Source organism: Lonchura striata, chromosome 12 (assembly GCF_046129695.1).
Source record: "Lonchura striata isolate bLonStr1 chromosome 12, bLonStr1.mat, whole genome shotgun sequence".
In the NCBI taxonomy this organism is placed as follows: Eukaryota; Metazoa; Chordata; class Aves; order Passeriformes; family Estrildidae; genus Lonchura; species Lonchura striata.
In genome coordinates, this window is record NC_134614.1 from 10,797,911 (window position 1) to 10,810,769 (window position 12,859).

Below are 12,859 nucleotides of genomic sequence, written 5' to 3' on the forward strand. Positions count from 1 at the left end.
TAGAAAGAAAAATCACAGGTTACTTGAATTGCTACTTTTCTATGCATGTAGGAGAGAAAAGTAAGTTGTCACTGTCAAGAGTATGTTCTGTTGAGGTATCTGATATAATTTTTTCTTTCTCTTCCCCTAAAACAGAGGAATGGTGCCCTCTTTGGCAACCACATAAACCACATTAGCAGTGACAGACGAGATTCATTTCAGCAAATCAACACCACACACCGTCCCTTACATGTCCAGCGGCCTTCAATTCCCTCTGCAAGTGATACTGAGAAAAACATGTATCATCAGGCAGGAAACTCTGTGTACCACAATCATCATAATCACAACTCTCTAGGAAAGCACGTTCCAAACTCAACAAATGCCAATCTTAATAATGCCAACGTGTCCAAAGTCCATGGAAAACACACAAGTTTTGGAAATCGTGAGCACAGATCTGAGAACGGTTATCGTTCACACTCCAGGACTGACCACGAGAAGCGTAGAAGGCCAAGCAGTAGGAGGTAAACTTAAATATGTCTTTGTTTTTAAATAAATTTATGAATACATTATAGGAAACTTAAGCTAAGTTAAATGAATTTGAATCTTTATTTCTGTTGCCTACCGATGTATGAGCTGTATTTAAAATTTAGCTCTGATGAATGGGAAATGCATAAAGATTTACTGGGGTTTGAAAGTAGCAATTTTCTTTAAAATGAAATCATTAATTACAGCACAGTAATCACCAAAGAATTTCTCTAAATGACTTGTTCTTAAAATATTTTTCTCATTTTTGTGGCCTACCTGGATAGATCACGCTACTATGAAACATATATTAGGTGAGTTGATATTGGTCTGACATAATTGAAGAGGGCAGGAGTTTTTCTTCTTTCTTCTTTTCTTTTTTCTCCTTTCCTGTTTCTTTTCTAAAATAGCTGTATAACAATGCATATGCTTGATAACTTAAGTGACAAATTTAAAGTCAGTTTTTTTACTGCCTTTTCTAAAAGGACAAACTTTTGGTAGAGTTCAAAATTATTTAAGGCCTTTTGAAAGCCCAAACAGGTTTCTGAAGTTTTCATCAGGCTAAAGATAACACCTGATTGTAGCCCTTGTTAAAAATTGACTTACCAAGACTGGAAAAAACACTGGTGTTAGCTTTGATAGATGTGTACAGTTCCTTTTACAGGGAACCCAAAATCTTTCCTGAACTTCTGTCTAAATATTTTCTAAGGCATTTTTTAAAATACAATATCTATTGTTTTAATTGAAGTGCATTGGTAAATGGATGCTCAGTGGTGGTTTTAATATCTAGATTTGCATGCCTGTTTCAGATTTTTTGAATACCGCAGTGAGAACTTCTTAATATTTGAGCCATTTGGCAAACTTCAGGCATTTGAGAGAGGCTGTGTTTTTCCAAATGGCAATGTATATCATATAAAAATGTCTTGAATGTATTTGATTTCACGGAGCATCCTTTTATTTTTTTTCTATTGTATCACAAGGAAGTAAAGGCAGGCCACCTTTAAGAACCAGATACATCATTCATGTTCTGAACTGCACTGCTGTAACACCACATCCTAAACTTGAGAGTTGTTAATGCTTGTCTTTCCCTTTTCCTCTTTGAAGTACGTTAAAAGAACTGTGTATAAAATAAATATATAATGTATATAAATAGAAAAAAATTCCTGTTTGGTGTCTGCTTCCAGATCTGAGACTGGGGATGGGCGCCGACCTACCATTCTCAGGGAAGAACACGAAGTACAAGACTATTACAATGATGATCATTATTTGGGAGAGCAGGAGTATTACAGTGGAGAAGAATATTATGAAGATGACAGTATGTTGTCAGGAAACAGGTGAGAATATTTGTTAAATAAAAATATTTGTTAAATAAATAGCATGAAAAAAATATTTCAGTATTTTAGGTACATAGATATAAAGGCTTCACTAAGCACACTCACACTGAAAATTCTCTAATGAAATTAATACTCTACAATGTCTGAAATGGGAAATGATGAGTAGGAAAGGAGAGTATTCCAAAGATGGAATGTTTCCCTTCTACATTCAAAAGCATCTCAAAAATAATCTCTACTTCTGTCCATTTTGTAAAAATTTTCAAGTCCAGCCCAGAAGTAGAGGAATTTATTGCCATTTTATCTTAGATCCATAAATGGATATGCTCAAGTGCCAGACATGCTTAATTCTCCTCCTCCTTCCCCTGCTATATGGGCTGCATTCACCAGCTGAATCCTGGCAAGATCGGCAACCTAATCTGCATCCTGCTGGTTTGCATTAAAGCTGAGATCTGCATGAAAGCTAAATTATACAAAATTCTCAGGTCACTATTTTTTTTGTATGATAGTTAGCATAAAGTAACACCCTTTTAACAACCCTTCAAGATCTGATTTTAAACATGAGAATATCCAGAATGTAAGAGGCTTAAATCCTCTCTGTGAGCTTCTGTGTCCCTGCACCTTACCCAGGGTTCTCAAGGGGGCATGGCAGGAGTAGAAGGGAGTATTTATTTTATTTTTTTAAGCAGTGTCTGACTGAGATCTTGCATTTTTGCCTGTACTGGTAAGAATAAATTAATTGAAAATACAATGTGGTTAAAAAATTAACCTGAGAACTGACCATGTAACTGTACTAGTACGGAAGTATATGCCCTCTCTCAAAGTCCTACCGAAACTGGATTTTAAATCTGAGTTGTACAATTACAGAATGCAGGTTTTAATTATCTTGCTGGAGAAAGAGTAGACTTGAAAATATTTTGGAAGGAAACTAATTTTGAAACTGTTTACAAAAACACTCTCTCTACTGAGAGAATATTTTTTTTATTGTTTTTTAATGCAGGCATAGATATGATTACCACTGTAGATATCACTGCCATGACTCAGATTTTGAGAGACCAAAAGGTTATCATCACCCACATGGTTTTTTTGAGGAAGATGATTCACAGATCTGTTATGATACAAAAAGATCTCCTAGGAGACGGCTGCTACCTCCAACACCACCACGTAAGTACACTAAGGATAATTTGTTTGCAAATCTGAAATAATTCAAATGCTTTCAGACAGATTCCAGTATAAAAAGGATTTTTTATAAAACTTGGATTCTAAGCATCTTGTTTCAGATTGGCATGGGTACTTTTTTTCTGCTATCTCAGGAACAATGCTTAAAATTCTGTGTTTCTGCTGAGGGAGAAGATGTGTCAATTTATAGACAGAATTAACATTGTCAACAGATATTTTTTCCTGAGTCTTTAATTTTCATTTTTTCTCTTTCTTATATCTATCCCTTGGTTTTTCCTTATCTCAATAACAATATTGCTTTATATGCATTTCTACAAGATGTCATGTTTATCTTGCAATTCTGTCTTTGTATGTTCCAGACCATACTGCAGAGATTAGCACTGCTAATTCTTTGGTGAAACTAGGCACAGACTCAAAATTCTTGGGTTTGGTCTTTGACCTCTGAGTGCAAAAGCAACCTCTTTTAAAGGCTTTTTCTTGTCTCAGAGATTCTCAAATGTATTGAGATAATTTTATATCTGAGGTACAGTCTCAGACTGTTTAAAGCTACAGAAAGCTGTGGTATAAGGCAGCAGCAAAATATGTTTTTATATAATAAAGGTAGCATTCTCCAGCAATTCTGCCAGTACTGGATCTACGCTTTTGGCACTCAACTCCTTATGACAAGACTGGCAATGCTCTCTGCTTTTTGGTTTTCTGCCCTTTGGGGGCACAGGAGCAGAAAGAGTCTTGCATCACAGAGAGTAAATAAGTCAGCTGAGCAATAGTGAAGGGTACAGAAAGCTGCTGTCTGTCTTTCAGTAGCAGAATGGAAGACATCAGATGAAGGAGAGACTTGAAAGGAGACCCCTGTGCATCTTTCTACAAGCTTCTCTGAAAACAAAGGAATTTTAAGACAAAGAAATAGATAGATGCTTTGTATATCCATTCTACAGATTGCAGGAGAAAAAATTAAATGTAAAAATTGTCCTGAGTCTGCCCATGAATGTGTTTTGAGTGGAGGTTTCCTCTAACTGCAGTCTTGGAGATAAAGTTTCAATGACAGTGTTTGGCAGTCATTTATTAAGAGGAAGTTATACTTTTTATCTCATTTACAGGAAACTAGACTAAGGTACTAGATAAGATTATTTGATATCCTAGGATAAGAGGACCTAGTTCAGATCGAAGTTGTATAAGGGTAATTTAGGAAGTCCTTGACTTTCACCAGTGTAATGTAAGAGCAATCAGTGTCAGACCTCCTGTCATAACCATTTATTTTATATTCAGGAAAACAGTTGAGAGATTTTAGCAGCTCAGTATCTGAGCAGATTTTAAAAGAATCTCAAATCTATTATTTGTAACTAGTGTATGGGCTTTTTGACCTGGGGAGGAAGCCTTGATCGTCTCACATTAATAAAGAAAAAAGAAGAAAAAAAGGACATACAACATTGCACTAAACAGTTCCTGCTAGCATCTGATTCAATCCAAATGAACAAAACATCCAGTGCCTTGCAGTCAGTAAATTGAGCTCTGTGCCAAGCTTTCTGGATGTTTCTATACCAAATTCATCACCACAGTGAGCAGCTCCCAGAAGTGTACTGAGGAATGATTGAGATTTTCTTCCAGTCGCTCTCTGCAGAAAAGCATGTGCCAAGAAGTGCCTTGTTTTGGATGAAAGGACTTTTTGGTTTGCTTATTGTACATTTTGGTATCGGGAATAATTTAGCATATTAGGATCAGGAGCTGAGGCTTACATTCCTGTATTTGGATTTGCCATAGAGACACGGGAGAGAGACAAAGTTTGCTTTAGTTGGACTGAATGACCTGGTGGAGGTGCCTGTTTTAGTTCAGTGGCTCTTTGATTGCTAGTATCCAGCATGAAGTGTCTGATGATAACTGTGGGGTGCCATGACTCCATGGCACTTGGTACAGCCAGTGTCCCACTCCAGTGCTTGCAACTGTGAGGGTGGATCTGGATTCCAGCTCCAGTTCAGCATTGAAGCTGCCACAGGGGAATGATATCCTTGTGCTTCCCATCATTCTGCAGGCTTTCAGCAAGATCAGCTGAAGCATCTCCACATCAGCCAAACATTTTAATTTGGTTCCGATTTCCACTTTTTTTTTCTATCATGAAAGTGCACATAACAGCAGAGACTGTGAATGATCACTGTCCTAAACAACAGAATAAACATCAGGAATTGACAATCTGAGTTGGCTTGGATATGATTTTGCATATTGCAGATTGCTTCCAAGGAACTGGAGATTTCATATTTCCTTTGGGAAACCTGGTTTATTAGAATCAAGCGCTTGAAGCCATGGAAAGGAAAGAAGAAAGTCACAGCAGGTTATGGCAAAACTCTGCAGCTGAGAGTCTGAGCCAGTCAGCTGCGTCAGACAAGCTTGTTTTCTGAAACAGCTGCTTCCAGTTCTATCATGTTAGATTGCTGCTATGATTTCTGCCTTGGACTGCTTTTGCTTATATGATCAGTCTGTTCTTTTTCTTATAACATGCCACTGCTTCTATTAGCACAACTTATTTCTTACTGGAGGATCTATTTTTATTTGTATCATAGTTCACTCACTCTGGAATTCTGGAAATAATAGATTTGAGGAAAAATACTTTGTTTTTCTAATGAATTATGGTTTCCCTGTAGCACATAGACGATCTTCCTTTAATTTCGAATGCCTCCGCCGACAAGGTAGCCAAGATGACATCCCACTCTCTCCTAATTTTCACCATCGCACGGCTTTGCCACTTCACTTAATGCAGCAGCAGGTAAACAAACTCTTCCTTAACCAACAATGAATTACATCTTTCCAGCCTCTACATTGCACTCCTGACTTTCACTGTCGTTTGAAGAAGTATTGGCATTTGCTAGACCCAAGGCTTCTCAAACATTGACCTGACAGTAGCCTGCCCCTTGGACTCTGAATGTTCACAAAGAGTCACCATGCGCTAAATTTTGACCAGGACTGCATAATAAATCAGCTGTCTATTAATCTTTGCCTATCTCAACTCCATTTGTGACAATTTGCAAATTTGTGACCTTCTGAGGCTCAGTGCCCAGCTTGGAAAATGCTGACAGCTTCCTATCCTGTCCTGGACAGAAGGAATATTTGTATATTTTGTTTCCTTAATATAGTGTATAATCAAAAAGATTTTGTGATATGAGAAAAATGGAAAAAATACCATTTTGTTGATTCAATTTACCTATTTCAGTCCTATTCCTCTATTACACATCAGAAAATGTTGCATAGCTGCTGCCTGAGAAATTGGTTCGAGCTAACTGCTGAAGTGAGAAATGAGTATGACTGAGCAATTGAAATCACTAACTTCTAAAATTCTTCCCTTTGCCAGGTGATGGCTGTGGCAGGTCTGGATTCCAGCAAAGCTCATAAACACTCACCGAGTCGCTCAACGCGTTCCTGGGCCACCCCGCCTGCCACCCCTCCCAACAGGGAGCGCTCCCCCTACTACACCCCTCTGATCCAGGTGGACAGGACTGACTCCACAGAGCACATGAACGGCAGCCTGCCTTCCCTGCACAGGAGCTCCTGGTACACGGATGACCCCGACATTTCCTACAGGACGTTCACACCAGCCAGCCTGACCGTCCCCAACGACCTGCGGCACAAACACAGCGACAAGCAGAGGAGCGCAGACAGCCTGGTGGAGGCGGTGAGTGCTGCGCCACCTCTGAGGGAGCTGAGTGCCTCTCTGGCGGTTTTGGGGTGAACTCTTCAAAGCACAGAATTAGGTTTGATGCCTCACATTTTAGCTTTTATATTTTTTAGATTCTCTACTGCTTTAGTGTGTACTTCCGAGCTTCATATTAAGAGATAATAAGCTTTCTTCACAGAGCAGGGAGACAAAATCATTCCTTCTCTAGCTGGGGACCAAGGGCAACCAGCTGATATCTCAGGCCCGAGAGCATAAACAATGTGGACTGAAGAGAGAAAAACAAGAAGGATGGGACCTAAAGCTATAATTAGACAATTAACTCTGATATGCTAACAGACCTATATGCTAACTCTAATATGTGAGACCCCATGACCAGTTGTCCATTTTGGTTCATCTTGGGTGTAGCTCTGGCTGGGCTCTTGTACTGCCCAAGGTGTATCCATTGCAGCCTTCTCATAAATCCCTACTTTATTCTTTAGCTTGTCTAGTCTCTGTTCTGTCAACCTTCACAAGGCATCAAGTTCGCATCAGCTCTCTGAAAATGGATTTTTAGTTTTATAGCCACAGACTGGTTTTAGGTAAAGAGGGGAATTTATTCGTAACTGTCATGTAGTAAAGGATTTCTACTGAATCCAGATATTCATATTAATGAGAGATTAATGAGAGAACTAAAGATATTTTAAAGTTTTGAAATTTAAATTTTTTAGATGAGCATCAGTTCTGAAGTATCCTTCCAAAATGGCAATAAGGAAGAGATGATGTATATGCCTGTTCTCTCTGTTAATTCTATTGAAATAAATCCCCAGTTTTGCAGTAATTTGAATTAAAAAAATCAAAAACTCTGTGAATCAGTGTATTAAATGCTGAGAGGAAAATAACAACTGTAAGGATTGATTTGTAGGTGTACTAAAGAATAATAAGAATTCCCTTTTTTATTTAAAAAGATTTGAAGATAAAGTGTGTACAGCATTTCTTAATCATAGGTAATGTTGTAGCTTCCATCCATCACTTCCTTTCCATTGCTGTGAGCTAAACAATACATTTTGTTATGCTTTTGCGAATGGGAATTCAACGTCTTTTTTTCCATGTACTCTAAAGTACTGAGAACATAAAATTCTGTGTTTCAGACAATTGTTCTAACTGCACCATCTGAGATGTATTAACTGTTGTCTTTAGTGTATCAGTCTGATGATTGATGCTCAGCAAAGACTACTGCCAGATGTCTAAGGAGAAGTGCCAGATGTACGGCAGCACCACTTACATTATCGCACATCATGGTGTTCTCTGGAAACTTTTCATTGTTGATTTAATTATTATTTACCTGTACAGTTTGGCTGTGGGTTGTACTCCAGTGATTCAGCATGGGATTTCTAGTGCTTTCATCAATGAGCAATGCTATGATCTGTCTGTTCTGTAATTCCACTGAAATTCTGACTCTCTCCCCTCCCTCTGCCAGGTACTTATATCTGAAGGCCTAGGAAGGTATGCAAAGGACCCTAAATTTGTTTCGGCTACAAAACATGAGATTGCTGATGCATGTGACATGACTATTGATGAGATGGAGAGTGCAGCAAGTAACCTTCTCAATGGGAATATCAGCAATGGGACCAACGGGGATATGTTTCCGATTTTAAGCAGACAAGATTATGAACTTCAAGATTTTGGTCCTGGCTACAGTGACGAAGAGCCAGAAACGGGACGATACGAAGAAGACTTAGCTGATGAAATGATATGCATTACAAGCTTATAGTATTTAGCAAGGAAAATGTTCTAATAACAGAAAAAGTGCCTCATAGTTTCAAGATGCTAGGCACTAGCTGGAGTGAATAACCAATCCAAGTTTTGTACGAGTGATGTTGCACCTCATGGAAGCCATAACTAATAAATTTATTATCTCCAGGTTGCCGAAATGGGAACAGAGCTACAGCAGGTCAAGTCTCCTCCCATGGAATCTTCAGTTCCTTTGTAGGAATGAGGTTCTTTTGAAACCAAGCAGATTGTGACAATCAGTTTTTTGAGGGCTAGAGCAAGATTCTGAGGTGTAATATCTCGCCTGTCTTTCAACCTCGTGCTGCTGTCCTTCCTAGTAGAGCAGGATTTTGTCAGTGATAATGTCTCTATAGGTCTGGCACAGGATTGTGTGGGAAACAGCAACATGAGATGAGTGATGACAACCAATAATGTCATTACCTCAGTGCTCAAAGCATATCAGCTACCCATTGCATATCCATTCTAACACTGTTTTCAAACTTGCCTCCTGATTTCTTTTCTTAATGCTCTTCTAAAATAGGATTTGTCATGCTCTACCTGTTAGAGATCGTTGGAAAAAGAAGTTAAATAAAGAATAATCCATCATATGTAACATCAGTTTACATAGGAAAATATCATTCAGATGGTCTGTTTTATGACTATCATGTTAAGGGCAAAATATACTGGAATAATTGCATTCTTACTAATGCACTTGCAACCAGGTTATAGTAGAATTAGATAAGATAGTTTGCTAAAAATTATATAGTAGAAAATATTGTAAATTAATTGTAATATACAATGATTTGTATTTGTAAAGAGATGTTCTATATTTTGTAATTATTGTACCGTAATTGAACCGCAGCAATATTTATGGACCCTAATTATTGTAACTCTCCACAGAATTCTAGATAGAAGTATTTTTACTTGGAATATATAGATCTATAGCATAAATATTTAAATAGAGCCACCTCTCAGTGTAAATCTCTTTTTGGGATAAAGTGTCAAGTGTGAACTTGGCAACAGATCAGATTTTTTTAAAATAATTGAGTCAAAAGAATCTCTCTGCAAAAAGGATGCACCATTGACTACTCAGTCTTACACTTGGAAAGGTTAAAACATTAAATTAATTTATTTTTTTCTTTTGACTGAAAAGTAAGCTCTAATTTTATATTTGTAATAATCCCGTGCAAAAACCCCCAAAACTCAAAAACCTTGGCAAATTCATGCCAGGGTGTTCCTGGTCATGAGAAAATTGGTTTTGATGAAGTGTAATACCTACCTACCCTAAACTGACAAAGAAAATATCTGAAGCAGAAAATACTTCACAGGTAAATTAAAATGCTTTACTTCCGTACTACTTTCTCTGCTTGGAAACAGAAGAAATGTGATAGTATGATTCTACACAGAACCAAAAACCTTGATATAAAAATGATATTATTTTATTGCCTCTACCTTTCTGTTGTTCTATGTGTACTATTTCAAAGATTTATTTTTATGCAATCAAGAGAGGGCTTTGATATTGTTCACAATGCAGTAAAACCCTGAAATGTCTTTGAGGCTGAAATGACCTTGGAGGATAATTAAAACACCCTGAAAGCTACTGTCTATTTTGTTAGCACTGGATAACAAAGACTTGTTCTAACAAGTTATCTTATCAGGTTTTACCTGTAGTTCCTATGCTAGATAGCAATCCAGTTCACATTTTTACAAATGTGATGTTTAAAACATGTCAATAAACATTTTGTACATAATGACAGTTTCCTATGAATAGCTTACAGACTTCCTCTGAAATCGTTCTTATTTCAAATGCCAGGATAAGAACTTAAAGGTTTGTAAATTATTTCTTGACCTACATCATTTTGTATTAAAACAAATGCAAAATGTTCTTCAAAATAAAACTGTGTAATAATTTTATTATACCTGGGAGTCCTTTTACTAATATTTTTTTCACCAAGAAGTTCCAAAGGTTAAATTCAATTTGCAATATTATAAGAACAAGAGGGAATATGTGGAATAGGGTATCAGTCTGCAGTGTCACATCATGCAGGTCTTTTATGAATGGTCACTGTTAACCACAAGGAAATAAAACAATCAGAGTATTCATGTACAAAAGGGATTACTACTTCCCTAGAGAGAGACCTATGGAAACGATTAGGAAAATCTGACTAAAATATCCTGGAACATCTAAATAAATTTTCCATGTTGTCTTGGGAAGCTCTTGGGTATGTTACACAGCAATACTCACTTTGTTACACTTTCCCAGCTCACAGAAATAAAATCTGGGAGGCAAAAATGGAGCTATCCCTGTGAAGTAACAATGAGTAGATTTCAAAGTTCTATCTACTGTGGTAAACACATTTCTGATAACCACCTTCAAGGCAACTGAAATTAAACAAAAAAAAACAAAAAAAAAAAAAAAAAAAAAAAAAAAAAGGAGGAAAACAATCTCAGAATTATATTTTGTCCAGCATGGACATTTGATAGCACATCAGGTTCAGCAGGTTGAGCAGAGTGACAGGATTTTAAATTAGTGATATCTCCAAAGAGACAGAAAACAATATGCTGACCTTACTGTGTTCTCCTGCTCTTTGTCCTCAGCCTTTAATAATGTGATGAGAGACTCTTCAAGGTAGGTAAGAAATTTTGTGAGAGAACTGTTTGCAAAAATAAACAATGAAAGAAATTTAGTTGCAGACCATATTTCATGTAGTTATTGGCTTAGGGCAGAACATTTGTATAAGATTCAAAGAATACTTTTTTGGTTTTACTACAGAAATGTGTGGTAACTAGTAACCAATATATGCATAATTATGACCACATAATTATAATTGGCACCCTCGGAATACTACCAATTATAGTAACAAAAAAACCTAGAAGTTCTCTCAGTCATTCATGAGACTCCAAATGTATTTATATATGTATTTAATGAGAGAAAATACTAGTAAAGAATGAAACACTCCTAAGTATTCTACAGTGGAGTAACTTCACTGAAAAAATGAATCTATAACAAATATTCATATTTGAACAGTGTCTTTTTTTTGGAGCTTGGCTGACAGAAGAATTGAGACTAAAAATTGTAATAATGGAATAAGATATGCCTGTGTTCTCCCTCTTCATTTTAATTATAATCTAAAAAGTATTTAATTACTTTTATTATTTAACTTTATATATATTTTTTGTATGTATGCTTTTATTATTCTTCAAAACTTATTTTTATGTTCATTTTATAGAAAATGCATATTCCAAGCCCGCTTTTCCAGTGTTCCTATAACTGCCTAATTTGGTTGCAGACTAATTGACAGCATGCACTTGGCAAGGATTTTAAGGTTGTGGTGTACAAAATCTTACATAAATTAAATACAATGCAATTTTACAAAAACTGCTAAATTCTGCTGCTTTTAAAAGCACTTCTCATACTGAAACAACTTGAGCTGAAATGTGTGTACAAAAAAATATGCTTTTGGTCACTTTTCTTTCTTAATCTCATTGTCCCCTGCCAGAGACCCCCAGCTGCGTGGAGCATCTGCAGCAAGCCATTTCCATGGAGATGCTGGTGTTCTCTCTTGCAGTACCATTGCTGGTCCAAGCCATGCTGGCAGGTCTAGTAATTCTTGAATTAAACAGCTTTTACAGTTAACTGGTTTTGAACACATAATATATTATCTGCATACATACAGAATTTATATCTGGGTAGAACTGGGAATAATCACACTGTATTGTTTGGTTAAATAGGTGGAACTGTGGAATTACAACCTGTGTTCTGCAGTCCAATAAGGTGTAAAAGATGGTTAATTGTAGCTGTGAACTGCCAATGCTTCCCAGGATATGTTACAATAACCTAGACTTATTCTAAGGACCCTTTAGCAGGCTTGACTCTGCTGGAAGTCAGAACAATTTTTAACAGGAATTCAATATCAGCAACCAGGTACAACACAGAGGACAAACTAATGGTAAATTGATGCTACTTAAAGATTCCCCCAGGGCAACAAACCGTTCAGCACTGCATTACAGGAATCTCATGAGGGAGCTTCAGTGTTCTAGAGCAGTGAGACGAATTAGTAAATCAATTGCAGCTCACAGCAATGAAGATGTTTAAGTGTTTAGAAGGGGAGGAATCTGCAATGGCTGTGGATGGTTAGAACTGCAAGAAAATATGATCTTTCAGAAGAAATGCCTGATTATCTGATTGCTCCGTGCAGCAATGTCTCCTGAGCATAAGACACATGAATACCTAACCTTGCTATTTACTCCTTGTTTTAGAGCTTGGCATAACAGCAAGAGAGGTCTGTGCATGTTCAGTGGTAAGTTATGTAAGCCAGTGGCTAGTTAATTCCCTGCAGCTGCATAACAACAATTCCCATCTTGTATGCCTGGAGTGGAAATCCACATTGTAAATCTGCAAATGCAGGAACTTCAGAGTCTCATCTTGCCAAACTGC

General features: G+C 37.0%; 1 protein-coding gene across 12 annotated transcripts in view; it reads left to right on the forward strand.

Annotated features, from left to right (window-relative positions):
* CACNA1D (calcium voltage-gated channel subunit alpha1 D) overlaps positions 1–10,340 on the forward strand; it is a 167,715-nt gene extending 157,375 nt beyond the window's left edge. For 10 of the 12 annotated variants that reach the window (XM_021533037.3, XM_031505912.2, XM_077786104.1 and 7 more), the window contains 7 exons: positions 136–500; positions 789–815; positions 1,686–1,835; positions 2,833–2,996; positions 5,645–5,766; positions 6,349–6,669; positions 8,129–10,340. In XM_021533037.3, the coding sequence (XP_021388712.2) occupies positions 136–500; positions 789–815; positions 1,686–1,835; positions 2,833–2,996; positions 5,645–5,766; positions 6,349–6,669; positions 8,129–8,422 (1,443 nt within the window). In that variant the 3' untranslated portion in view covers positions 8,423–10,340. The remainder of the gene's footprint in view (positions 1–135; positions 501–788; positions 816–1,685; positions 1,836–2,832; positions 2,997–5,644; positions 5,767–6,348; positions 6,670–8,128) is intronic. The other 2 variants (XM_021533101.3, XM_077786102.1) reach the window with 1 other exon arrangement.
* The last annotated feature ends 2,519 nt before the right edge of the window (positions 10,341–12,859 follow it).